The 23,679-nt window shown below is 40.8% G+C and overlaps 2 protein-coding genes across 7 annotated transcripts in view; both read right to left on the bottom strand.

Moving 5' to 3' along the window:
* Positions 1–12,208, bottom strand: part of LOC125248579 (deleted in malignant brain tumors 1 protein-like) — a 50,035-nt gene extending 37,827 nt beyond the window's left edge. For all 3 annotated transcript variants that reach the window (XM_048160569.1, XM_048160571.1, XM_048160570.1), the window contains exon 1: positions 12,074–12,208. In XM_048160569.1, coding sequence (XP_048016526.1) covers positions 12,074–12,119 — 46 coding nt within the window. In that variant the 5' untranslated portion in view covers positions 12,120–12,208. The remainder of the gene's footprint in view (positions 1–12,073) is intronic.
* Positions 12,209–23,679, bottom strand: part of LOC125248567 (deleted in malignant brain tumors 1 protein-like) — a 96,393-nt gene continuing 84,922 nt past the window's right edge. For 2 of the 4 annotated variants that reach the window (XM_048160533.1, XM_048160534.1), the window contains 4 exons: positions 16,347–16,664; positions 14,181–14,486; positions 13,765–14,052; positions 12,226–12,396 (listed from right to left, as the gene is read on the bottom strand). In XM_048160533.1, the coding sequence (XP_048016490.1) occupies positions 12,284–12,396; positions 13,765–14,052; positions 14,181–14,486; positions 16,347–16,664 (1,025 nt within the window). In that variant the 3' untranslated portion in view covers positions 12,226–12,283. Of the gene's footprint in view, positions 12,397–13,764; positions 14,053–14,180; positions 14,487–16,346; positions 16,665–23,679 lie in introns of all 4 variants that reach the window. The other 2 variants (XM_048160532.1, XM_048160536.1) reach the window with 2 other exon arrangements.

Here is a 23,679-nt window from a genome sequence, read left to right as displayed (position 1 = left end):
GTAGAAAAAACTCAGGTAATATGTTTTACAAAGAAGAAAAATGCTCAAATTAAGTTGTCTCTTTATGGAAAACAGTTGGAACAGGTATCAGTAGTAAGGTTTCTTGGTGTTTGGTTAGATGAGAAACTGAACTTTAATATACATGTAGAAAAGTTATTGAATAAATGTAAAAAAGCACTGAATGTTATGAGATGTTTAGCGGGTAGTGAATGGGGGGCTAGCCGTAGTTCTCTCAGAAATATATATCTAGCAGTTATTAGGTCTGCTATTGATTATGGATGTATTGTATACGGATCAGCAAGCCAGCATGTTCTAGAAAAAATTGACAAGGTGCAGACACAAGCTTTGAGAATATGCTGCGGAGCATTTAGAACATCACCCAGGGCTGCTCTGCAGGTAGAAATGGGTGAAATGCCCTTAGAAGAAAGACGCATGCAATTAAAATGAATTATTGGGTATCTTTAAAAGGCCACAACAGTAAGCATCCAACTAAGGCAATATTTGAAGATTGCTGGGAGCATGAGAAAACAAAAATAAAAAGCATTGGGTGGATAGCAGAAGAAATAGCACAAAAAATGGATTTAGTACATAGGAAATGCAGTGATACAGTGCCTATAGCTGTACTCCCTCCGTGGTTATTTACAATGCCTGCAATAGATCTTTATTTACTAAAAGTGGAAAAATCCCATTGTGGTATAATAAATGAAGTAAATCGTTATATAGAACGGATGTACTATGATAATGTACAGATTTTTACAGACGGTTCAAAAGATCCAGAATCCAATAAGACAGGAATAGCCATAGCTATACCACAACAAGAAATAATTATTACAAAAAGAACACCAGACTACTTATCTGTTTTTACTACAGAATTGATTGCTATTGTTATAGCTTTACAATGGTTGGAAGAGAATCAGATTAAGAAATCAGTAGTATGCTCAGATTCTTTGGCGGCTTTAAAAAGTATTAAATCGGGTCAATCAAATTGCAGACAAGATATTATCATAGAAATAATGCAACTGCTGTATAGAATACATGTTCATAACAGGATTGTGTCTTTTTTATGGGTCCCAGCACATGTTGGAATAGATGGAAACGAAATGGCAGATAAACATGCTAAAAGATCGTTAAATAAAAATAATGTAGAAATTGATGTAAAAATCAGTAAAGCAGAAGCAAAGATAATTATAAAGCAAGCTGTTATTAAATCTTGGCAACTAAAATGGGATATGGAGAAGACAGGTAGACATCTATATAATATCCAAAAGAAAGTAGGATTACAAATTAATGAGACTGGAAGTGATTTTAAAAGAAGAGAAGAAATAATAATAACACGGTTGAGATTAGGACATTCATCTTTAAATGGAAATTTACATAAAATCAGGAAACACCCTTCTGGGTTTTGTAGATTCTGTGGTGAAACTGAAACAGTGGATCATATTTTATTACAGTGTAGAGCATATAGTAAAGAGAGACAAATGCTGGAAACAAAGATACAAACAGAAGGGGCAAGTAATATGACATTAGAACTGATATTAGGCAATAGGAAATTCAGAAGAATGATAATAAAATATATAATAGATACAGGAAATTTCAGGAGAATATATATATATATATATATATATATATATTTTTTTTTTCTTTAAGAATTTGTATGTATATGTACTTATGTATATATTTGTGTATATATTAGGTATAGATGGATGTAGATACATTAGATATATAATATTACCCATTGTCACTTCACACTCCAGTTCAGTTGGTGGCGGTAATGCACCAAAAGTTGGCTTGCCCACCGCCAATAAACGTTACAAGAAGAAGAAGAAGAAGCTCTTGGCGAAGTCTTGTTTACCTTGTGTCACAATTCCGAGCATTACTTTCCTGTCTGCCTGTCTGTTACCGTTCCTGCCTGTTACCGTTCCTGCCTGTTACCCGTCTACGATCCTGTGCTGCCTGTCCTGACCCTTCCCTTGTCTGCTGTTCTGTGAATGATATCTGCCTGTCCTGATCGTTGTCCGTATCCTGACTACGACTCTGCCTGTCCCTTGCTGTACCTGTTTGTTCCTGTTTGACCCTGCCTGTATGACCACGCTCACATTTAATAATAGCTTGCAATTGGATCCCTGCCTGAGTCTCGCCTTCGTTACAGAAGACTTCGCCATACCCAGATCCAGCAGCTTCTATGAGCGTTTCCAGCCTCAGCATGGACCCAGCAATGCGTCTTGTCAGCCTTCGTCAAGGTAACAGTACCCTCGAGGCACATATTCAGAAGTTTCTGGATATTGCTGATTTATCTGATCTGCCGGACTGTGCCCTCATTGACTTCTTTGCTTATGGATTAAAAGAACCACTAAAGAACAGTTTACTCACCAATGGTCCCCGAGGGTTGTTCGTGGAATTTCTGGACTTTGCCCTGCTCACTGTTGGTTCCACTTTTTACTGTGGGTATCGCTGAGGAATGCGACACCACAGTGAATCATGTAATGGCTGCCGCTATGGAGAACACTCACAAAATGGCAGTCACAACAACACAAAGTCAAGTCACAAGTGATCTTCATGAGCAAAGTCAAGTCACAGCTGATCGTCACGAGCAAATTCAAGTCACAGTTGATCTTCGTGAGCCAAGTCAAGTCTCCGCTGATCGCCCAGAGTCACGTCACGTCTCCGCTGATCGCCCAGAGTCACGCCACGTCTGAAGATGGCCGCACCGCCAGTGTCTATGGACAAGATGGCCGCACCGCCAGTGTCTACGGACAAGATGGCCGCACCGCCAGTGTCTACGGACAAGATGGCCGCTCTTGCCCTGCCGGTGCCGCCCAAGCGTCTTGCCCTGCCAGCATTACCCGAGCTCCTTGCACTGCCGGCGCCACCCGAGCTCCTTCTTCAAACTGTATCATTACAGATAAGCTACTTTCCTGTCTGCCTGTCTGTTACCGTTCTTGCCTGTTACCGTTCCTGCCTGTTACCGTTCCTGCCTGTTACCTGTCTACGATCCTGTGCTGCCTGTCCTGACCCTTCCCTTGTCTGCTGTTCTGTGAATGATATCTGCCTGTCCTGATCGTTGTCCGTATCCTGACTACGACTCTGCCTGTCCCTTGCTGTACCTGTTTGACCCTGCCTGTATGACCACGCTCACATTTAATAAAAGCTTGCAATTGGATCCCTGCCTGAGTCCAGCCTCGTTACAGAAGACTTCGCCATACCCAGATCCAGCAGCTTTTGTGAGTGTTTCTGTTGCCTCTAATATGAATCCATCGGCCCAGTTAATGTGTCTCCATCAAGGAGAAAGAACCATAGAGGAGTATGTCATGGACTTTATTGAACTGGCACCGTTAACTTGCTTTAATGAAGTGTGTCTCATGATATTCTTTCGCGGGGGACTTTCTGAGCCGCTCAGTTCCCTCATGCCACTGCATGATCCTGATGGGACTCTAGAACAATATATAGATCTGGCGTTACAACTGAGTGGCTCTAGCTTTACTGTGGGTGTCGCGGAGGAACACAACACCTCGCTGAATCACGTAATGGCCGCCGCGCCAAAGGACATTCACAAGATGCCGGCTACCATCATAACAACACCAAGTCAAGTCAGCGCAAATCTTCCAGAGCCAAGTCAAGTCACTGTTGATCTTCGCGAGCCAAGTCACGTCTCAGCTGATCTTCTAGAGCAACATCACGTCTTCGCTGATATTCCAGAGTCACGTCAAGTCTCCGCTGATCGCCCAGAGTCACGTCACGTCTCGAGACCTGTCCGAGATCGGAGAGGCTTGCTGTCCAGCGTGGAGGATCCACCGTTGACTTCAGCACGAGCAGCTGGCATTCCAAAGCCTCCGTCAGCCGCCTCGCTCTCAAGCCTGCCGGCCGCTTCGCACTCAAGTTCGCCGGTTGCAACGCACTCAAGTTCGCCGGCAACGCACTTGCGGTTGCGAACCCACCCCCCCTCCCCGTTTATACCATCCACGGCACGAGGACGCGCCTTCCGGGAGGGGGACATTCTGTCACGAATCCAGTCAGTTCCGGACTCCAATTCCCATAATCCTCCCTGCCAGTCACCAGCACACTATCCACACTAATCACCACACCCAGCTGCAGCTCATTACCTGGACTATAAAAGACTCACACACACACCACCTCTTGGCGAAGTCTTGTTTACCTTGTGTCACAATTCTGAGCATTACTTTCCTGTCTGCCTGTCTGTTACCGTTCCTGCCTGTTAACCGTCTACGATCCTGTGCTGCCTGTCCTGACCCTTGCCTTGTCAGCTGTTCCGTGAAGGATATCTGCCTGTCCTGATCATTGCCCGTATCCTGACTACGACTCTGCCTGTCCCTTGCTGTACCTGTTTGTTCCTGTTTGACCCTACCTGTATGACCACGCTCACGTTTAATAAAAGCTTGCAATTGGATCCCTGCACTTGGTCTAGACAGTCCAGCATCAGTCTTACACTACCAAAAGTTTGTAAACATTACAATTGTAATTGTACAATTGAAATATGTCTCTTCTGCTCACCAAGGCTTGATTTAATAAAAAAAAAAAAATGCAGTAAAAACAGTAATATTGTGAAATAGTATTACAATTTAAAATAGCCGTTTTATACGTGAATATATAGTAAAGTGTAATTTATTCCAGTGATCAAAGCTGAATTTTCAGCATCATTACTCCAGTCTTTAGTGTCACATTAACCTTCAGAAATCATTCTAATATGATGATTTGATGCTCAAGAAATATTTCTGATTATTATCAATGTTTAAACCAGTTGTGTTGCTTCATATTTTTGTGGAAACTATGATACCATTAAAATATTTCTGGTAAGATTAAAAAAAGAAAGAAATTAATACTTTTATTTATCAAGGATGCATTACATTTATCAAATGTGACAGTGACAATAAATGCAAATAAATGCTGTTCGTTGAACTTTCTATTCATTAAAGAATCCAGAAAAATTAAATGCATGATGTTTCCACAACAATTTTATAATAATCAGAAATGTTTTGCAGCAAATCAGCATATTAGAATGATTTCTGAAGGATCATGTGACACTGAAGACTGGAGTAATGATGCTGAAAATTCATCTTTGATCTCAGGAATAAATTACAGTTCCCTTTCGTTACTACACTCGTATTGCGTCACTAGACACATATGGGGAAAACGTACTTAGTTACTAATGTAACCTCGGTTCCCTGAGATACGGGAACAAGTACTGCGTCGCTAAGACACGGGGAAACTCCTTTTCTCTGATTACTGAAGCCTTTTTCAATCACAGCAGGCAAATGCACTGCCATTGGTTTAATAAATGTAATAAAATGAACAAATGAATGCACGGCGGAGCAGCGCAAGCCTATGGTGAAGCAGCGTGCCAGAGCATGCCAAATTGGGTGGGGGATCTGGCTATATAAGCAGGCGCTCGGCATAGGATAACTGGTTCATATCGACTGAAGTGACGACCAGAGTTGTGCTGCGTCATAGCACGGTTTTACTAGTTCCCATATCTCAGGGAACCGAGGTTACGTTAGTAACCTAGTACGTTCCCTTTCGATACTTTACTCGTACTGCGTTGCTAAGTACGAGTAACCTAGTACGGGGAACCTATTAAATCACACCGTGCTATGGTAGATGAATGACTTAGAAGTAATTGTCCGGGGCGTCCAGAAGGGGCACCATAGACCAACTACAATGAAGCAGGCCATAGCCAGAGACCCAGATTTTATCAGGGTCAAGAGAAAACAGAAAAACGGGCTAACTCTCTGAGCCTGCAAAGCAGGGATGTCCAGGTTGTAAAACCTGACAAAAGTGGATGACGAGGCCCAGCCGGCCGCCAGAGGTGGGTAGAGTATCCAAAAACTGTACTCAAGTAAAAGTACAAGTGCTTGTAGAAATATTTACTCAAAGTAAAAGTTAAAGTAATAATCTTAATAGTTACTTGAGTAAGAGTAAAAAAGTATCCAATGAAAAACTACTCAAGTAGCTAGTTACTAGTTACTTTGTAAGTATATATACTACCGCTCAAACGTTTGGGATCGGTAAGATTTTTAATGTTTTTAAAATAAGTTTCGTCTGCTCACCAAGACTGCATTTAATGCAGAGTACAGTAAAAAGTAAAAACAGCACAATAAAAACAGTAATATTTTGAAATATTATTACAATTTAAAATAACTATTTTCTATTTTAAAATATTTTAAAATGTAATTTATTCTTGTGTTGGCAAAGCTGAATTTTCAGCATCATTACTCCAGTCTTCAGTGTCACATGATCCTTCAGAAATCATTCTAATATGATGATTTGCTGCTCAAGAAACATTTATTGTGTACAATATTTTTTTTCAGGATTCAACAGAAAGTTCAAAAGAACAGCGTTTATTTGAAATATCTTTTGTAACATTATAAATGTCTTTACTGTCACTTTTGATTGATTTAATGCATCCTTGCTGAATAAAAGTATTCATTTCTTTAATTTCTTTTGGAAAAAATAAAAATAAAAATTCTTACTGACCCCAAACTTTTGAACGGTAGTGTACAATGTTACAAAAGCTTTGTATTTCAGATAAATGCTGTTCTTTTGAACTTTCTATTCATCAAGGAATCCTTAAACTGTTTTCAACATTGATAATAATCAGAAATGTTTCTTGAGCAGCAGATCAGCATATTAGAATGATTTCTGAAGGATCATGTGACACTGAAGACTGGAGTAATGATGCTGAAAATTCAGCTTTGCTATAACAGGAATAAATTACTTTGTAAAATATATTCAAATAGAAACGGTTATTTTAAATTGTAATAATATTTCACAATATTACTGTTTTTACTGTATTTTTAATTAAATAAATGCAGCCTTGGTGAGCAGAAGAAACCCAAATATTATTCTTTTGCTTAGTATAATAATAATAATAACGTATTCAACTACATTTGAAAGAAGAAAGAGAGAAAACTCTTTACATGTGCTCGCGCTCATAACCGCTGAACACCTGAACACAAACAATTATCAAATGCACATTGACGGATCTTCTTCCGTCTGTTCTTCCAAAATGTAATCAAATGTATATTTCTGCAGGCGCGTGTAAACTGGTTAACTGTGTCTATGCAAAGGCGATAATTTTCAAGTCGCTGGCGCCACCACTGCACTACCCACAAATTACCATGGGACGGCGGGTATTCATTTCATACTCTCTGAACAATGCGAGCTTATTTAAATATATAAATTAAGATATATGTCCAAAACAACGGTAAAGAAATGCTACATATTTTGTTATCGTGCCGTAATAGGCTAATCTGTTTGGTTGTAAAATGTAGGCTATGCTGTATGAATTGAAATCAAATAAAATCGATACCTGTGGAATTGTTCACAGACAGCAATTAATTTATTAAACCAATGGCAGTGCATTTGCACTGCTGTGATTGAAAAAGGCTTCAGGTAATTGGAGAAAAGAAGTTTCCCCACCGCATCTTAGCGACGCAGTATGAGTAGAAATATCGAAAGGTAACTCAATTTTTCTCCGATTACTGAAGCCCTTTTCAATAACGCAGTGTAACTGCATGGCCATTGGTTCAGGCAGTAGAGAAAAATGATTCCAATGATGGCGCGGCGGAGCTGCGCAACCCTATGGCAAGGAAGCCCGCCAGAACCTGCCAAAATGGGCAGGGCATCTGGCCATATAAGCAGGCATTTAGCTATAGGATCTCAGATCATTTCTCCTTCAGGGACGACAATCGTCTCTTCTCTGTTACCGAGACAACTGAATGCCTTCGCCATTGACACGCCTCGCAGCGGATTTGGCTGATCCACGCCTGCCCGCTTCAGCTCTAACGCAGCCAGCTCATTCTCTCGCGCTACTCGCGAGCTGCTTTGTCGCCTGCAAGCGGCCGATCAGCGCTTCCCCCGCCAGCATCCGGCGAGTATCTAAAAGAGTGGCATTGTTTCAAATGTTGCGCCACAACTGTGGCAGCGGATCAAGCATCTCAGCACCTGCTCTGCTCTAGTTGATCGCCTCTCTCAAGCAGCCTGATCAGCGCGCCACTCACAACCTGCCTTCAGCTCATCTCCTGACGTCTTCCGTCAGGTGAGCATACAGAGCTTATTTTTCTAAAAGAGCATATTCTTGCTGGGATTTGTTTCAAAATGCCGTGCCTCTGAGAGCGTCATTTGCCGGGTCTGGCCCCGCAAGACGTGTCCATTGAGGATGAGCACTCTTACTACGAGAGCGCGAGAGCAAGTTCAATGCTGATAGCGCTCAGATGAATATGACATGACGCTGACTCAGGTGAGACTCATGGAATATATTCACTCTGAAAGAGCATATTTCTCCAGCATTTGTTGTAAAATGCCAAGCCTCTGAGCTGGGATTTTCCGATGCTGCACACGCTGTTAGGGCGAGTACCACACTGTCAGTGCTCAGCTGAATGCAGCACTGACAGCTCTATGCCATGACTAGCTCCCCTATAACTATTAGGTGAGACTCATGGAATATATTTCTTCCAAAATAACATTATTTCACTGATGTTTGTGGTAAAATGCTGAATTTCCGAGCGTGTCACTTGCCAGCCCTGCCCCTACAAGCCGCCTCCATTGAAGATGGACACTCTCACCACGAAAGCATGAGTCCCGCCTCGCTGCATTCAGACTAGGGCTGGGCGATATATCGAATGCGATTGTCACGCGCATTTCGTCAGTAAAGCCAGTTCCCTGATTACCGCTAAATCGCCATCACCTGCTTTCAAATGCAGCGGCATTTAATAGACAGAGCCGTAGATCACTGAAAAGCCACGCAATATCACGTTCATTATCGCAGATGAATCGCCTTCGATAATGAACGCGATATTGCGTAGCTTTTCAGTGATCTACGGCTCTGTCTATTAAATGCCGCTCCATTTGAAAGCAGGTGATGGCGATTTAGCGGTAATCAGGGAACTGGCTTTACTGACGAAATGCGCATGACAATCTCATGCGATATATCGCCCAGCCCTAATTCAGACCGCTTTCTCTGAAAACTGCCTCTGTTATGCCTCCTGCCACCTCATTCAGTTCCGAGTGTTGGAAGCAATGTATTTATTGCAAACATTGGGCCCGAACACGCTGCTATAGCGAATACAATAAAATACAAACACACTCAAAAAGAGAGCAAATTTCATTTTCCGCCTATCGCGAACGCCAGGCTAATCTGTCGTCCAATCTGATCCAACCCCTTGCCATGTGGGCTGAGGTCTGGCAGGCCATCCCCGGAGTGTCAAACTGGGTGTTGGGATTATAAAATGAGGCTATTCACTTCAATTCACTCAAAGACCCCGCGTTTTGGCGGCGTGGTTCCCACCTCAGTGAAAGTAAAGGACGCTCACGTCCTCCGCTCCGAGGTGATGACTTTGCTGGCGAAAGGAGCCATAGAAATGGTTCCCCCAGCCCAGAGCGAGTCAGGCTTTTACAGCCGCTACTTCCCGCAAAAAGGATGGTGGCCTCAGGTCCATCCTAGATCTCAGGCACCTGAACCGCTCCCTCATGAGATGGAAGTTCAGGATGACTACACTGAAACAGATTCTCAGACAAATATGCCCAGGGGACCGTTTTTTCTCACTGGATCTGAATGATGCGTACTTTCACATCCAGAAAGTACGCCTCTTGTGACGTCTTTTCTACAGGAGCATTTGGATAAGGGCCTCACCCCTTCCACGCTCAAAATATATGTGACAGTCATAGCAGCCTTTCACGCTCCAATTGCCGGCCAGACGGTAAAAAAAAACAACTTAGTTGTTCGGCTTCTGAGGGGTTCAAGGAGGCTCAAACCGCCTCACCCTCTTATCATTCCTACCTGGGACCTTTCCACGATCCTGAGGGCTCTCAATGAGGCCGCTGCCATCTTAGCAGTGTATCACCGCACATCACTCCTGGATAACTGAAAATGGGCAAAGAGGCGGGACGTGGTTGGAACTGAGGTGCCTGGTTACTGAAACCATGCCCGCCTAATGTGACGTGATCATGTTAGCAGGCAAAGAAGCTATCTATCAAAGATACCATCTAAAATATTAATAAAGGTAAGCTATATCATTTGAAAATTCTAAAGGTTTACTGTCAATCTACAGTGTCTTTTTTACGATATAGATGCTCCAGCACCAGTAATTGTAATTTGTGTCAGGAGCAACAGTGTTCTCTTGGTGCTCGTGCACACTGCGGATTCACACGGACGAGCGCTTAACTGTTGCAGAGACTCTATTCGTTATGTTGAAATCACAAAATAAAATACACATGAACGTGTCCCTGCTCTTGATATACAATCACTGATGAACATCTTTGGTTTTAATGAGAAAAAAATCCATGGTTGGATTAGAACCCAGAACATCTTGCACGCTAAATGAAAATACTGCCACTAGTCCATCAGGACATTCTATTATCAAAAGCAGATCCTCTTATTTATTAACTAATGTACATACTCTCAAGACTAACGACATATTGTATTATAGCAGATGTAAGATGATAGTTTCTATCATATTAATTTTAATATCATATTATTATTATTGTAATAATACAATTACAATATATTTTATATCCTCCTGCCATTGTTATTGTAGTAAATCTCAGGAACAAAACATTTAGCCAAAGCCACGATCCAACAACGTGTGTTCTGTTTATCTTCTGCATGCGTGCACATCTACACAGACGCACATCTGTCTCGAGTCTCGATCATTAATGCAGCCAGCCATATATTATTATTTTATAATTGTATAAAATAATCCTGAAAAAAGCACAAACATGGCAGAGATGCCAAATTCAGCAGCTGGAATTAGCTGAGGTAAAGTGATGGCTCACAGACAGCAGTGGCAAAACTGTCACTCAAGTGACCATGCCCTTAATTATGCAGAACTTTAAGGCTTAATATAATTTAAACGGACAAGTTATAAAAAAATAAAAAATAATTCACCCCCATTAGAGTTGTCATGAAGCAAAATTAGCTGTATACTGTAGACCAAAACCACAAGTTGATCCAGGCTGTAAACATGTTTTTTTTTTTCTGCTGTAAAGTTGGCCATTTTAACAAGGAACTCTGCTGTTTTTTGGAGCCTGTCCCTAGTGGCCAGTTGATGAATTGCAGTTTAAGTCACTTCCGAATTGGCTTCAAGAGACATTTTGTGAGGTTGCCGTTTGGTTTTACCCTATGGTTTTACCGGATCTTTGATCAGTTTTATACATTTGTAGATGTTTTAATTAGACATTAGAATAATTAAAATGAATAGTTATTTATCTCTTATTGGCCTGTTTAGCTTGAGTCCATGGAACAAACAAAACAAGCCCTGAAAATTTATAAAAAGAACACTTATTATACAGACACTCTATATTTAATTCTTATTAGACGATTAGTTAAATTGCATTTGATAGATTTTACTTTCAATAAACATTTGCAATAGATTTGTAAAAGGTGTTTTTATGTATGTTTGGCCCAAGTTTTGTTGTATTTACACTGTTCTGACCACTAGCGGTCACCGTGAAGACAGGTGTCAGATTGTTTCGAAGCCTCGAACACATTACGGCACATTTGCTTCAACTGCTTCAGTGTTTCGCGAAGCCTCGATCTGCCCATCACTAGCTGCTACAGCGAATAGCTGAATTACTTCTACGAAACAATTACAGACTTTCTGTGTACAAGAGCGCCCTCCGGCTTCCAGCATGAATGAAACATCTATTACACGACAGTGAGCGAATTCATAATGTTTAGATAGCCTCATTTTAGTTAAGAATAAAATGACAGGTCATGCATAGACTATCTTGTCTCTTTGAATTTATATCAAGACTTTATTCACATTGGCCTCTATGTGAACACAATTTACATTTTATTCAAAGTGCGGGGGACACATAACCCCCGTCCCCGCGTATTCTATGTATGTGTAGCCTATGTTGTATGTGTTTGAAATTGTTAGTTGGCAAGCACCAAATGAGCATAGCCCCTTCTTTTTTTTTTTTTTTAAATATAATTATTATTTGGGACTAAACACCATAGGTTTATGTTGTTTTCAATCACTATTGTACTCTTTTCATCACAAGCAAAAGAGCAAATATACAATGGCATCTTGGACCTGAGGAAAACATAAACTTTTACCTTTTAAGCAGACGACACCTGCATCTTCGTTCGTGACCACAGTCATCGTTTCCAAAAAGTGTTGTGTGAGCACTGTGTGAGGGACGATTCACTTCCTGAACATCCCACATCATCCAACCAGATCGGATCACTTTCCCTGGCCAAAATGAGCGCTTGGAGTGTGCACTAACAGCTCGTCCACATCCCAACTGTCTGCACACCACCTCAGCATCATTCAATGTCCCAGCCATCATCACACACTGTCCCCCACTGGCCATCATAAAGGATCTCAACTCTCCCAGAGCAGTTATTACTACCATTCACCAGTCTGATACTATATTCACCTAAAAAAAATAAAATAACTATATTATGAATCAACTTACATCTAACAACATGCTAAACTTGCAAACTAGCTAAAATCGCCAGTCATTGTTAGGAGCCAAGCACCAAACCCCTCTGCTTTTTAGGTTCGGTACCAAGTTGGCACTGAAATTTTAAAAATGTGATGAAACTATCATTTCCCCCTAGTATTTTGAGCGCTGTTAAAGGGTCAGTTCACCCAAAAGTGAAATTTCTGTCATTAATTACTCACCCTCATGTCGTTCCACACCCGTAAGACATACACGGGTAAACCGGGGGAAACCGACAAAGACTAAGGGAAATCACAGGGTATATATTCAAGGCAGAAACTAACAAGACACACCTGAAACAATGGACACTAATCAAATTAGAAACCATGACAACTAAATAATGGCGGGAAAACTAAACAAAGGAGGAGATGTGACTAACAGAACAGACAGATATGTGACACATTGACAGCAATATAATTTACACTTACAAATGCCCAGAAAGACTTAAAGACGTATTTAAAACAGTTCATGTTGACTACAGTGGTTCAACCTTAATGTTATGAAGCGACAAGAATACTTTTTGTGTGCCAAAAAAACAAAATAACGACTTTATTCAACAATATCTAGTGATGGATGATTTCAAAACACTGCTTCATGAAGCTTCAAAGCTTTACGAATCTTATTTTTATTAGAATCAGTGCTTGTATCAAGTCACGTGAACCATCGAAATTTAGAAACATTTATGATGTAACAAAGCCTCATTTACTGAAATCACGTGACTTTACGCTCCGAACCACTGATTCGAAACAAAAGATTCCTGAACAAAAGCTTCATGAAGCAGTGTTTTGAAATAGCCCATCACTAGATATTACTGAATAAAGTCGTTATTTTGTTTTTTTTGGTGTACAAAAGTATTCTTATCAAGGTTGAACCACTGTAGTCACATGAACTGTTTTAAATACGTCTTTAGTCTTTCTGGGCATTTGAAAGTATAAATTATCTTGCTGTCAATGGAGGCCTCACTGAGCCATCGGATTTTATCAAAAATATCTTAATTTGTGTTTCGACGATGAACGACGGTCTTACGGGTAGGGAACAACATGAGGGTGAGTAATAGACACCTGCTTTCAAACTCTCTCGTGTGTTTCTGTGTTAGCGCTACAAATAAAAATGAATAGTGAAATAAAACAAATAAAAATGGCTTCAAGAACTGCATCTTCTCGGGATTTAATTTTAATTCACAGTCATTTTACAAATTAGCAGCACAAACACAAAAATAAGACATCAATACAGAATCAATTCACTTTCATGCAACTAAAGCATTTATATTATGTAGGCAATGAGACAAGATTAAACTCTCACCTACAAGGATGTCAACAGTGTTACTCCAAGGCGATAAAACAGTGTCGTTTTGGTAGGAGTAATAACAGCTGTAGCTGCCCTGATGTGAGGCGCTTACATTGACAAGGTGGAAAGTCACACCAGAAACATGTTTCTGGGAGGATATAGATGATCCGTTTTTGAAGAGGTGGAATTCAGCATCAGCATTGCATCTTGGTTTAGGTGTTGTGCATCTGAACTGAATGTTTTCTCCAGGAGAAACAACTGTATATGTGGGGATCACAGAAAGAGTGGGCTGCTGCAGGTCACCTTTTAAAAAAAATAGGCATCCATTTAAAATTACATGTTAAGATGAAAATCATTAAATACATGAAGCTTATTGTCATTTCTATTGCTCATTTCTACCTAACCCTAATGTCAAGATGCAAAAGATATACCTGAACAAACAACACCAGCATCTTCACCATGACCACAGTTGTGAGCTCCTAGTCCTCTGTGTGAACATTGTGTGAGGTTTCCTTCACCTCCCGAGCATCCAACACCATCCAGCCAGGTCGATCCACTGCCTTGACCAAAGGCGGCACTTGTAGGTGCACTGATGGCTGAACCACACTCTAACTGTCTGCACACCACAGCAGCATCATTCATGTCCCAGTCATCATCACACACGGTTCCCCACTGGCCATTATGAAGGATCTCCACTCTTCCACAGCATGAATCAGACCCATTGACCAATCTTATGTCTGGTAAGATATAAAAATATAAGTACAATGTGATTAAAAACCATGTTGTAAGAATGTGTATATTGTATATGTTTGAAACTGTTAGTAGCCAAGCACCAAATGAGCATAGCCCCTCTGCTTTAAAAAAAAAAAAAAAAAAAATATATATATATACAGGGAGTGCAGAATTATTAGGCAAGTTGATTTTCTGATCATATTTTTTTCCCAAGCACATTTTACCAATTCCAATCCACATCAATCTTAATAACTACTATTAATATTGTTTTTAATCATTTATAAGTGATATATAATTGTTCATGAAGGCTGGAAATGAAAAATGCCTTATATTCAGGTGTGCAGAATTATTAGGCAAGTTTTCTTTTACAGGCAAAATGAGCCAAAAAAGAGATTTAACTCAGACTGAAAAGTCAAAAATTATTAAATACTCATGAGAAGGACGCAATACTAATGCAATACTAGAAATTGCAAAGTTAAAGCATGACCAAGGGACAGCAAAATGCTCATTGGGTCAGCGGGGTCAGACAAAAACAGGTGGAAAAGAAAAGACACGTTAACTGCAAAATAATTAAGAATTATGTGTGAAACCATCAGGAACCCTTTAGTCTCCAGCGCCACCATTTTCCAGAACTGCAACCTACCTGGAGTCTCCAGAAGTGCAAGGTCTCAGGATCTCAGAGACTTAGGTTAGCTAAAGAATCCTAAAAAATGATTCTTTAGACAGAATCACAAGCTGAAGTGTTATAAAATACATGAAGACTGGGTTTTTATAGACCTTATAAACAGACAGCTTGAGAGTGACTCCTGAAGGACCAGCACCACATCCTCTTGTACCACTGTTTGAAGAATTTATCTTCCAGAATCTGGCAGTAAGTTTTGGAAGATAATTTTTAGTCCATCTCTGCAAGACAGACATTTCAGGATAAGAGATGGACTAAAAGTGAACTCAAACACCTTACTGCCAGATTCTGGATAAATTCTTCAAACAGTGGTACAAGAGGATGTGGTGCTGGTCCATCAGGAGTCATTCTCAAGCTGTCTGTCTATAAGCCCTATTAAAACCCAGTCTTCATGTATTTTATAACACTTCAGCTTGTGATTCTTATCAAGTGCAGGTCATTTTTTAGGATTCTTTAGCTAACCTAAGTCTCTGAGATCCTAACACCTTGCACTTCTGGAGACTCCAGGTAGGTTGCAGCTCTGGAAAATGGTGGCGCTGGAGACTAAAGGGTTCCTGATGGTTTCACACTTAATTCTTCACCTTAATTCTTAATTATTTTGCAGTTAACATGTGTCTTTTCTTTTCCACCTGTTTTTGTCTGACCCCGCTGACCCAATGAGCATTTTGCTGTCCCTTGGTCATGCTTTAACTTTGCAATTTCTAGTATTGCATTAGTATTGCGTCCTTCTCATGAGTATTTAATAATTTTTGACTTTTCAGTCTGAGTTAAATCTCTTTTTTGGCTCATTTTGCCTGTAAAAGAAAACTTGCCTAATAATTCTGCACACCTGAATATAAGGCATTTTTTCATTTCCAGCCTTCATGAACAATTATATATCACTTATAAATGATTAAAAACAATATTAATAGTAGTTATTAAGATTGATGTGGATTGGAATTGGTAAAATGTGCTTGGGAAAAAATATGATCAGAAAATCAACTTGCCTAATAATTCTGCACTCCCTGTATATATATATATATATATATATATATATATATATATATATATATATTATTATTATTTGGGACTAAACACAGTAGGTTTATGTTGTTTTCAATCACTATTGTACTCTTTTCATCACAAGCAAAACAGTAAATATACAATGGCATCTTGGACCTGGGGAAAACATATATATTTTTACCCTTTAAGCAGACGACACCTGCATCTTCTTCGTGACCACAGTTATGGTCTCCAAAAGGTTTGTGTGAGCACTGTGTGAGGGATGATTCATTTCCTGAACATTCCACATTATCCAACCAGATCGGATCACTTCCCTGGCCAAAATGAGCGTTGGAGTGTGCACTAACAGCTCGTCCACATCCCAAATATCTGCACACCACCTCAGCATCTTCAATGTCCCAGCCATCATCACACACTGTCCCCCACTGGTCATCATAAAGGATCTCAACTCTCCCAGAGCAGTTATTACTACCATTCACCAGTCTGATACTATATTCACCTAAAAAAAATAAAATAACTATATTATGAATCAACTCACATCTAACAACAAGCTAAACTTGCAAACTAACCATCAGTCATCTCACGTAACTAGGATCTGAGTTTAAAAAGAGTGACTAACAGTCTGTTACTTACCAGTTACTGAAGTTTGAGCACTGGCTGTTGAAATGAAAAACAGTTACATTTAAAAACATTGTAGACTTACAGTTAGATATTATGATTTACTTTAACATCACCATCACTGAGCTTCCGACACCTCTTTCAGTCTTTATGTAAAAAACATTTTCCCTGAAATTTCGAGTAATAATAATTTACAAGAGCGTGATTATAAACACATTTTATTTTAGATGCTGTCTTCACTCACAGTAAAAACCAATGAGTTTTCTCCAAGTATTGCGTAGCCTCTGGTTGTAAAACCACCTAGATTTAAATTCTCAAAGAAATGGGATAACCTTCACAGGTGAGAATGTGTTGGTTTGTTTTGTGTCATCTCAACATTACAGGTTTTTAAACTATGGTAACTTTTTATTGTTGTGTTAGCTAACACCTTTGTCTTATCTAACATTAACAATAAACTAAATCCTATGAAAATCATCTGCTGAAGTCTATTTCAGACATAGATATTCATACATGTGTATAACTACAGTTGAAGATGCACAGTCAACGTAATTTTGAGTGTTTATGGCTTATATATATGCTAATGCGGCATCTGTGAATATATATGATCCCTGCAGCCCTCTATACTGTATTGTAACACCAGAAAATGTGGTGTATGATGTCAGACTTAATCATTCTTCCTCTTTACTAGGCCTACTAGTTCATAGTAAATAAACAAGAATTAACATCAGAAGGTATGTTGGAAGATACAGTACAACTTTCGGAAATGTATAATGCCTCATGTAATTCATAGTTTCCAGTCACATAGTTTTCAGTCACATTCAGTCACAAATGCTTAATGAGAAACCTTGTTTTGCATTAATATTCTGTGTTCATTTGTTTGCCTGTACAAAATATGCATAATCAATAAGGTGTATATTGAATTTGGTCTTTTAATATCACTGTCTTACTACATTAGATCTTACTACAAACCTGGTAAAAATGACTGACGGGCAATGGAGGAAAGCCTTGCCCTTCAGGTGGGTGTTCCTTTAAATGTGTGACGTCATGTGAAAACTATGAATTGATCAATCAGTTTTTCAACCGCGGATGGTCAATAAAACAGCTGGAGAACAATGTGTCACGTAACATTACTTTTACCTCAGGAAAGCCATTTATAGCTAAAAAAATAACTATAGTGTCACGATCTCCGTCAGTTCCTGGACTACATTTCCCATAATCCTCCCTGCCAGTCACCTGCACACACTACACTCTAATCACCACACCCAGCTGCAGCTCATTACCAGGACTATAAAGGACTTTCACACACACCACCTCACCGCAAAGTCTTGTTTACCTTGTGTGCAACTGCCCGCCCACCTGCCTGCCCGCCCCTTGCTATTCCTGTTTGACCCTGCCTGTACGACCACGCTCACCTTTAATAAAAGCTTGCAATTGGATCCCTACCTGAGTCTCGCCTTCGTTACAGAAGACTTCGCATACATACCCAGAAGACATACCCAGATCCAGCAGCTTCTATGAGCGTTTCCAGCCTCAGCATGGACCCAGCAATGCGTCTTGTCAGCCTTCATCAAGGTAACAGTACCCTCGAGGCACATATTCAGAAGTTTCTGGATATTGCTGATTTATCTGATCTGCCGGACTGTGCCCTCATTGACTTCTTTGCTTATGGATTAAAAGAACCACTAAAGAACAGTTTACTCACCAATGGTCCCCGAGGGTTGTTCGTGGAATTTCTGGACTTTGCCCTGCTCACTGTTGGTTCCACTTTTTACTGTGGGTATCGCTGAGGAATGCGACACCACAGTGAATCATGTAATGGCTGCCGCTATGGAGAACACTCACAAAATGGCAGTCACAACAACACAAAGTCAAGTCACAAGTGATCTTCATGAGCAAAGTCAAGTCACAGCTGATCGTCACGAGCAAATTCAAGTCACAGTTGATCTTCGTGAGCCAAGTCAAGTCTCCGCTGATCGCCCAGAGTCACGTCACGTCTCCGCTGATCGCCCAGAGTCACGTCACGTCTGAAGATGGCCGCACCGCCAGTGTCTATGGACAAGATGGCCGCACCGCCAGTGTCTATGGACAAGATGGCCGCACCGCCAGTGTCTACGGACAAGATGGCCGCTCTTGCCCTGCCGGTGCCGCCCAAGCGTCTTGCCCTGCCAGCATTACCCGAGCTCCTTGCACTGCCGGCGCCACCCGAGCTCCTTGCTCTGCCGGCGCCGCCCAAGCGTCTTGCCCTGCCGGCGCCACCCGAGCTCCTTGCCCTGCCGGCGCCACCTCAGCTCCTTGCCTTGCCGGCACCACCTCAGCTCCTGGCTCTGTTGGCACCATCCGAGCTCTTTGCCCACAAACCCTACACAGCCTCCGTTGAATTCCCCAAGAACTTTTTTTGGGGGGGCCATATACCTGAGGGTGGGGAGCTTGTGGGTGGGGACCCTGTCCGGCCACTGCCATTAATGGCCTCCGAACTGTCATGGCCGCCCATGGACTATAACCAACTATGGCCGTTTATGGACTCTGACCTGCCATGGTTGCCCGAACCACCTAACCTGCCGTGGCTGCCCGAACCACCTGACCCGCCGTGGATTCCTGACACTCCTGACCCGCCATGGCTGCTCGTGGCACCTGACCCGCCATGGCTGCTTGTGACACCTGACCCGCCATGGCTGCCCAAGTTCCTGGAACCTGCATTGGAGACCCCGTTCCTGTCTGCCTTAAGATCTCCAATGCACCCACCCCCCCTCCCCATCTACGTCAATTACGTCGCGAGGACGCGCCTTCCGGAAGGGGGGCGTTATGTCACGATCTCCGTCAGTTCCTGTCAGTTCCCGGACTACATTTCCCATAATCCTCCCTGCCAGTCACCTGCACACACTCCACTCTAATCACCACACCCAGCTGCAGCTCATTACCAGGACTATAAAGGACTTTCACACACACCACCTCACCGCAAAGTCTTGTTTACCTTGTGTGCAATTCCGAGCGTTTATACCCTGTCTGCCTGTCTGTTACTTTCTACCGTCTACGATCCTGTGCTGCCTGTCCTGACCCTTGCCTTGTCTTCTGTTCTGTGAATGATATCTGCCTGCCTTGATCTACTGCCTGTACCCTGACTACGATTCTGCCTGTCCCTTGCTATTCCTGTTTGCTCCTGTTTGACCCTGCCTGTACAACCACGCTCACCTTTTAATAAAAGCTTGCAATTGTATCCCTACCTGAGTCTCGCCTTCGTTACATATAGAGAGAAGTATTTTGCTAAATATATGCACTATATTACATACAGTTGCATGAAAAAGTATGGGAACCCCTTGCAGAATCTGTGAAAATAATAATTTTAACATTAAAGCTGCAAGCAGCATTTACCAGGGTTCAAGCACTTTAAGGCCTTTAAGCACATAAAAAGGTATTATATTTTATTGAGCAAGTATGTAAACACTTAGATCATAGATGGAAAAGACCATTTACAGCCAATATAAGCAATTCAGCAAGGAAAAATATTGTTTTTTAAAGGTTTTTTGACAGTTATAGCACCACCTGATTGTGGCCTGATCTCCACCACTTTTTTTTTTTTTTTTTTTTTTTTTTTTTGGTGTCCTCAGACTGTGTCCATACATGTTAATTTTGGTGAAAATTTCTCATTTCATTTTGAAGTTATAGATAGTTACATACATAAGAGCATAGAAAATGACCCATGAACGTCTTTGATTGGATTTTTTTTTTTTTCACTTCTTATCAAAATTTTGACATTTGGGCAAATGCATGTAGTTAATCAACTTAGGTTCTGGGTTTCCTATGCTGGTTTCGTCTCGATCGGACTAACAGTTTCAAAGATATTCGCAAGTTTTTTAAGCGCTACATCACAATGTTGCACAAACCATAAGCTGAAACCTGGCAAGTCTGGTATCGTTGGACTCGGCAAGGATTCAGGAGTCTATGACTCCCGTGAAAATAAGTCGACCACACCCATTATATACATTTTCAGCTAAAACCATTAAAAACATATGTTATAGCGCCACCTATGTTCCAATCTACACAAAAATTGGCATGCTTCTTTAGAATCATATGCTGCATGTGCTCGCCTATTTCTGTGAAGTTCTGAGTTTTCGTTTAGGCTTTATAGGCTTTTGGGTATATTTAGCCACACCCATTTTCTAAATGACCCAGTTATAGCGACCCAAAGGGTAAAGTTTTTTTGATATCTATTGATCTAGAGAGTCCAGAGAATTGTCCTGCACTGGTTTTGTTCCGATCGGGTGAAAAACTTAGGACTAGTTCACAAAAGAGGGTTTCTCACATATTTGCGAATAATTAACGAACGATTTGATTGACAGCATTGGTTCTTCAGCAAGAGGAGATCTATCAAATTATATGCATATTGTGCGGATCTGTGAAACACCATGTGATTATTGAGGCATAAAAACTCGTTAGTGCCAACTTGTAGCCGATTTCTTTCAAAATTCTTACAGACCTCTAGGGCCATGAGTCGAACATGCCCACCGAGTTTAGTTCTGATAGGCCTCCGTTAACCTTGTCTAATAGGTGCTCAAAATTCATTGGCCAGTGGCGGCCATTTTTTTTTTTTATATACGCCAATGTCCTCATAGACTATCATGCCCCCTTGGACCAAGACACTGCATATCAATTTTCAAGTCAATCGGACTAACGGTCAGGTAGTTATAGCCATTTTCAAGTTTTTTTTTAAATTTATAGCGCCACCTAGCATCCAATCGCTGCGATGTTTTTATCATGACCTAAGATTGAGCCCGTACACATGTGTACTGAGTTTGGTGCAAATATCTCATTTTGTTCTTGAGTTATAGCCATTTTAGTAAAAGTGGCTCGGCCCTCATCGTATTTTTTGGTGCCCCTTAGCGACGTGAATAAAAATTTCAACTTTTTTTGATAATTATTGATATTCAGATTCCAGAGAGCATTTCTGCACTAGTTTGGTTCTGATCAGGCAAAAAAACTAGGACTAGTTCGCAAAAGTAGGTTGACAAAATTCAAAATGGCAGAAAAATGTGCATACTGGAAATGAAATCGCAGATATACATTTTGTCCATCTTGAGCCAATGATTTCAATAATATAAGACACTTGATTCTAGGATAAACGTCTAGGAGTTATGAGTGATTTTGCACTTCGTGCTTGAACCCCTAAAAATTAGAGAGATCATAAAAATGCATGTTATTTAGGGGTTCAAGCGTGTAGCGCTGAAACCCTATTGTAATTGTTAAAGGTGACCTAGATTCAAAAATTGAATTTATCTTGGCATAGTTGAATAACAAGAGTTCAGTACATGGAAATGACATACAGTGAGTCTCAAACTCCATTGTTTCCTCCTTCTTATATAAATCTCATTTGTTTAAATGACCTCCAAAGAACAGGCGAATCTGAACATAACACCGACTGTTACGTAACAGTCGGGGTGTACGCCCCAATATTTGCATAATGCCAGCCCATGATGTTCCCAACATTATAAAAGGCATTAGACAAGGGCAGCCAGTTAACGTCTGGAGCTGCACACAGCCGAATCATCAGACTAGGTAAGCAAGAACAACAGCGAAAAATGGCAGATGGAGCAATAATAACTAACATAATCCATGATAGCATGATATTTTTACTGATATTTGTAAATTGTCTTTCTAAAAGTTTCGTTAGCATGTTGCTAATGTACTGTTAAATGAGGTTAAAGTTACCATCGTTTCTTACTGTATTCATGGAGACAAGAGCCGTCGCTATTTTCATTTTTTAAACACTTGCAGTCTGTATAATGCATAAACACAACTTCATTCTTTATAAATCTCTCCAACAGTGTAGCAATAGCCGTTAGCCACGGAGGACAGCCTCAAATTCACTCAGAATAAAACTTTTAACATCCAAATAAATACTTTACTCACATAATTCGAAGCATGCATGCAGCATGCATGACGAACATCTTGTAAAGATCCATTTGAGGGTTATATTAGCTGTGTGAACTTTGTAAATGCGCTGTAATATAGTCGACAGCTCGTGTGGCAGGAAGCTCACGTCTTAAAGGGGCGGCGCCGAGTGTAAATCAGTGCATTGTTAATGATGCCCCAAAATAGGCAGTTAAAAAAATTTATTTAAAAAAATCTATGGGGTATTTTGAGCTGAAACTTCACAGACACATTCAGGAGACACCTTAGACTTATATTACATCTTGTGAAAGAACGTTCTTGGGCACCTTTAAATTTTCCAAGAATCAGAATTCTCCCCTAAAAGTGATCGGGCAGACCAAACTGTAAGTTGTAGAGACTTGAAACTTTGAGGGCTAGTAGTACTTATACCGCCTACAACGTCACAAAGGCTCGCACCGATCAGCCTGACGGGGGCGCTACAGCAGTCAAAAGTATGAAATGGCTCATAACTCCTGAACCGTTAGGCCCAGGCTCAAGTGTCTTATATCGCTGGAGTCCTTGGCTCAAGGCGGACAAGATGCATGTCTGGGATTTGCTCACAAAATTTTCGGGTATTTTGTTTTTTTGAAAAACCTACTTTTGCGAACTAGTCCTAGGTTTTTTGCCCGATCGGAACCAAACCAATGTAGAAATGTTCTCTTGAGTCTGAATATGAGGGCGGAGCCACTTTTACTAAAATGGCTACAACTTAAGAACGGAATGAGATATTTGCATCAAACTTGGCACACGTGTAAAGGCTCAATCTTTGGTCACGATAAAAAAATTGAATCGATTGGACACTAGGTGGGGCTATAACTTGAAAAAAACCATGAAAATAGCTGTAATTATGCAACCGTTGGTCCAAGGGGGCATGATGGTCTATGAGGACATTGGCGTATCTCAAAAAACATGGCCACCATCGGCCAATGAAGTTTGAGCACCTATTAGACAAGGTTAATGGAGGCCGATCG

The sequence above is a fragment of the Megalobrama amblycephala genome, linkage group LG16 (genome assembly GCF_018812025.1).
Source record: "Megalobrama amblycephala isolate DHTTF-2021 linkage group LG16, ASM1881202v1, whole genome shotgun sequence".
NCBI lineage: Eukaryota > Metazoa > Chordata > Actinopteri > Cypriniformes > Xenocyprididae > Megalobrama > Megalobrama amblycephala.
This window is presented reverse-complemented; position numbering and strand designations above follow the sequence as displayed.